The sequence below is a fragment of the Amblyomma maculatum genome, chromosome 4, assembly GCF_055883805.1.
Source record: "Amblyomma maculatum isolate TAMU_Amacu chromosome 4, ASM5588380v1, whole genome shotgun sequence".
NCBI classification, from domain to species: domain Eukaryota; kingdom Metazoa; phylum Arthropoda; class Arachnida; order Ixodida; family Ixodidae; genus Amblyomma; species Amblyomma maculatum.
This window is the reverse complement of record NC_139347.1, coordinates 187290882-187295592: the sequence shown is the minus strand read 5'-3', so window position 1 is coordinate 187295592 and position 4711 is coordinate 187290882. Positions and strand designations below refer to the sequence as shown.

Below are 4711 nucleotides of genomic sequence, written 5' to 3'. Positions count from 1 at the left end.
TAAGAGCCGTCACTGCTTCGTTAAATGCCGCGCATTCACGACACAGACAACGCCTCGGAAAGCATGACGCAATCGCTAGTAACCATTGCAAGGACACTGTGTACGCCTAATCGAGGTCTAATACGAAAACTGTGCAAATATATTGCGCGGGCATATGACACTTTGCTGGGCGGAAAAATGAACATATCCGTACACAGCGCGTGACAGCAATAGGTTAGGGAGAAGAAATTGCTCACTTACCTCACAGAGCCGCGACCACGGTGTTGCATTGAAATTCGCCCGGCCAATTCGGTGAAGCCAGACCTTCCTCCCAGCAGCATTGCGATTCCCGGATGGTATTCTAAATAACCTCTTGCCATCCCGCTCAGTTGTGCTGCACCCGAATGCGCAGCAAGTCGGCATTTGAAACAAAAAACTTCAAAGGCCAGCGAAAAAGAGGTGCGAACCGCAGCAAAACACACGGCGATATGTGCCGCGCGCGCGCGCCGCCCGCCCCGCTGGAAAGGAGGAAGCCGCACGCCCAACAAAAAAAAAAGCGCGCGCGAGCACGTGACGGCGCTCGGCCAATGAGAGGGTCGAACGACGAAGGAGAGCGCCGGAGAGGAGGCGGGCGGCAAACTTCACATGTTGGCGCTACTTTTAGTCTATTGAGGGGTTTTACTCCCCGCACCTCTCGCTCATTGGGTGCTGCGCGCGCGCCCCTTTTGTCGCCGCGCTTCTGGACGTCCTGCTCCCTGCACCTCTCGCTTGTTGGGTGTTGCGCGCGCGCGCCTTTTGTCGCCGCGCTTCTGGACGTTCTGCTGCTGAACGTTTTTTGCCCTGTAACGTCGTTTGTGCGCTTCACTGCCTACCTGCCGGGTAACGTCGCGTGTGCACGCTTCGGGCTGCTGCTGAATTTTTCGTTCGTGTAGCGCCGTACGCGCGCTCTTGGCTTCTGCTGAACTGTGCACGCTTCGGGCTGCTGCTGAATTTTTCGTTCGTGTAGCGCCGTACGCGCGCTCTTGGCTTCTGCTGAACTTTTTGCCTGCATTACCGGCTTCATTGTCGTAGTGCGCTGCAGCAGAAGGCGACACTCCTGCCAAAGAAGTAGCAGCATTCTTCGGCGCTTGTGCTGTCCGTACGTGAAACTATGGCGGCTTCTTTGCCATTCACATGCGAGCTCGACAACGACAACAGCGTCGAGAACGTCAAATGCTTTCGTGTCGCCCTCAACACTGATGGGGACGCGTACGAGTGGCTGAGCAGCTACAGCAATGCTACGAGTACGTCGTGGGTAGTCGACTGGGAAGTGGCCGATCCTAAAAGGTATTTTACTACCTGACTTGGCATGTGCTCGTTCCTTGTAGTTTTCTCTTGATTAACTAATTTTGCTTACACCCAATGTTCTCTCTACTGAACTGAAAGTTTTTGGTTTTTTTCATTTTGTGTGATAGTATCTGTGCATTCAATTTGTTGATGGCCCAGCATCATAATGCACAAGTTAATGTGGCTTCTTAGATGAAGAATAAATGAGTATAGTGTAATTTCAATGTATCATTTTTCTAATATATGAATTGAAACAAAAGTCTGCTTAGTTATGCTGGAATGTAAATTTATATTTTTAGATTGTAAGCTCTACTTCTTGGGATGCAACTTTGAATTCGCCTGGCATCATCCAAATGACCTTGAGTGGACATACCGCACTTTTCTTACGCCAAAAACTAATCTTTATTTTTAGGTGTCCACAGGAAAAGACAAATACTGCAACTTTCTTTTCCCATAAACCACTTATTATTATTAACAATTGCAGAATGAAACGGCAGTATGACCTGGTGCAGATGTCCACCGAAAACCTGCACCTTACTTTCCCCCAAAACACACTTAAAGTAAAAATATATAAAAAGCATAATAAAAAGTGGTGGGGCATTCTACTTTCCAATTTATTTCCAACCTACAAGTCGGGGGTCCCCCATGGAAAAAGCTACCACAGACAGCTTGACTGGGCCTTGGGGGCCTACAGGCAGCATCTCGCAGTGCATTTCACAGCACAATAAAAATGGATATGAACATGAGAGCAAAAGCAGCGTTTACACTTCCTAAAGAATTATACACACATCAGATATCATAAATGAATATGAACATCACAGTAATATTCATTGCCTCATCATAAAATTTGTTGATTCGTGTCTAAATGCGCTAGGTGGAGCAGTAAAGTCAATGTGGGCTTTAGGTTTATTATAAAGTGATGGTATGCGGTAGTCAAGAGTGGCCCGGCCATAATTTTTTTTCGTGTATGTGGCACTGGTTTTACTTCCCTACGTAAGCTGTAAGCTGCCAAGGGATGTGTGTAACATTTGGAGGGGTACATTTATGCATATAGAAAGACAGTTTGTAATCATATAATTTAGTTGCTTTAAGCATATGATGTTTAGTAAACAAGCGATCAGTAAATAGCTGGCTAGGGTTTCCATAAAAGTTGTCAAGAATTCGTAGCACCTTTTTTTGTAGCCGCTCTAGTTTATTATAATTATGGATGGTTGTAGCTCCTCAAACTAAAATGCAATATGAAAGACTAGAGTAGAAATTAGCAAAACATATTGCTTTTTTGAGCTTTACTGGAAGTAATCCTCTCAGCTTATAGAGACAGCCAACTGTTTTGCTTAATTCTATCGCCAACTTGCTAGCATGTGTGTTCCACGACATGGTTTCTTCAAACCAGACGCCTACAAATTTTTCTGAAGTCACACACTGCAATGCTGCACCTTGAAAGTGTAGGACTAGCTCAGTGTCACAGACTTTGTTATGAGGCTCGAAATAATACATTTAGGATTTTTAACATTCAAAGTTTGCTCAAATAACTATTTATGACAGTGTTCAATTTGGTAAAGGTTTGTGCGGAGAAAAAAATATTTGTGTCATCAGCGTACATGACCAGTTTCGGTGAAAGAGGCAAATTGCACGTCATTAATACATGTCGGGATACATGTAAAAACTGGGATGTGGTCACTGATATAAAGGGAAAGCACACCTGATAAGCACTGGTCACAATGTACAATTGGTAATGCAGATATCTAGAAGTGTGGCACCGGTATCGGTAACATGGGTAGGCAAGGAAATTATATTCGAACAAGTGGAAGCGCGAAGTATGGTTTCTAGGCACTCAGAAGATGAATCTTCACCAAGCATATTGATATTCACATCACCCATAACTAAGAAGGCTCCTTGCATTGAATGGAGGCTTGACAACAAAGTTTTCATTAATTCAAAAAATTGGGTTTTGTATCCTAATAGTGGCCTATGGACAGCTGCTATAAGAATATTTTTCAACCGTACCATAAAGCACTCAACACTGGTGTAATGCATGGTTATTCGCCGAGAACTTCGCAGGCAATTGAGGCTTTGCTTTTTACCTCTTAAGGTGAAGCTTGAGCATCCCCCTAATGCAAACCCCCTCTACAACCTTGCTAAAGCATGTCAAACCATACTTCCCATAGCTTTTGCTTGTGACTATTTTGAAGCCATTCTTATAGCCCCCCATTTTTTCCCTAGGATTGTATTCCACAAAAGGTGGAGATGCCAGCATAGCAGTCGCAACAAGACTGCTGGCCGGAACGCTACAAACTGCCCAGCCTTCGTTGACATAAAAGTCAAGAAAGTCACAAAGGACACAAAGAAGAGGGATGGCTTCTTGAAGCGAACTGTGCCGCTGCCTGCTGTCATCAGGGTCAGGGATGACCATAATCATGCTACTGACTGCGCGGATGGCCTGCGGTTGCTGCGGAGCACGTCTGACACTCGGGCAGCATTTCATTCCTACTTTAATGATGGCCACAGCCCAGCAGAGGCCATAGCACTACACCAACGAAAGCTGGAAGTAGAGGATGACGGGCTAGAAAAACTGGCGAGTGGTGCTGTAAACCCGAGTGCCAACACAGTCTACAACTGGTACCGGGTCTGGCGGAAGGAACACTTTGGCAGTACTGCAGATCCTTTGACTAAGCTGGCTGAAAAGGCACCAGCCTATCTTCATAACGGTAAGTTGCAATATGCTGAACAGTACTATGTGATGGAGAAATTTTTTTTTTGCGATTTTATAGCCTCAGGGCATAAATCCATAACGTTGTTGCAGCCTGGAAAGGCCGACATCTGAGGTTGCATTACAGTTTTCTTTTCCCTTCTAGAGGCCACGTCAGGCTTTAACCATAAAGCTTCGGAGCAATGGCCATGTTAGTCTCCACTTTTCAATACCTGGAACTTTGAGATTTGCAGGCCAAACAGTCAGTTCTCTGTCTCGTGAACATTGTGCCTGCCACAGGAGCCGCTAACATAGTAATAGGCCTGGTGCATGAAAATGCAATGTAGACAAATCCCACTGGTTTCATGTGGTATTTAATGTTTTAGCGTTATAAGCTGCAGTGAATATTTTCATATCTTAAACTTGTCATGAGCATGCATCTAGCCTGTGAGAGTTGATAGTGGGTATAACATGTTAAGTTGGCAGGAGCAATATAAAGTGACATGTCTGTGTTTGTACTGCGTCACATAAAATACCCCAGAAAAAATATTGAATGGCTAAGATTCAAAACCATGAATTTCTCACAGCCTCATAGACACCATATGATTGCCATATTACTTGCTGGATAAGGTGAACATGGCTTATACTAAGTGAAATGCAAAATCTCGTGATATGAAGGTGAAAAAAAGGGGGAATGCACCATAAGAATGATACGGT

General features: G+C 44.8%; 1 protein-coding gene across 1 annotated transcript; it reads left to right on the top strand.

The window, feature by feature from the left end:
- Positions 1-705: 705 nt before the first annotated feature.
- On the top strand, positions 706-4376 carry LOC146193848 (uncharacterized). Its single transcript, XM_084602849.1, has 2 exons — positions 706-1305; positions 3529-4376. Exons 1-2 carry the CDS (start codon positions 1130-1132, stop codon positions 4127-4129), a joined length of 777 nt encoding a protein of 258 aa, XP_084458975.1. The 5' UTR covers positions 706-1129; the 3' UTR covers positions 4130-4376.
- The last annotated feature ends 335 nt before the right edge of the window (positions 4377-4711 follow it).

Excerpts from the sequence above, each read along its gene's own strand:
- LOC146193848 (XM_084602849.1), top strand. The coding sequence starts at position 1,130 with ATGGCGGCTTCTTTGCCATTCACATGCGAGCTCGACAACGACAACAGC. Across the intron at positions 1,306-3,528 it reads GAAGTGGCCGATCCTAAAAG|GATTGTATTCCACAAAAGGT; the intron begins GTATTTTACTAC and ends TTTTTTCCCTAG.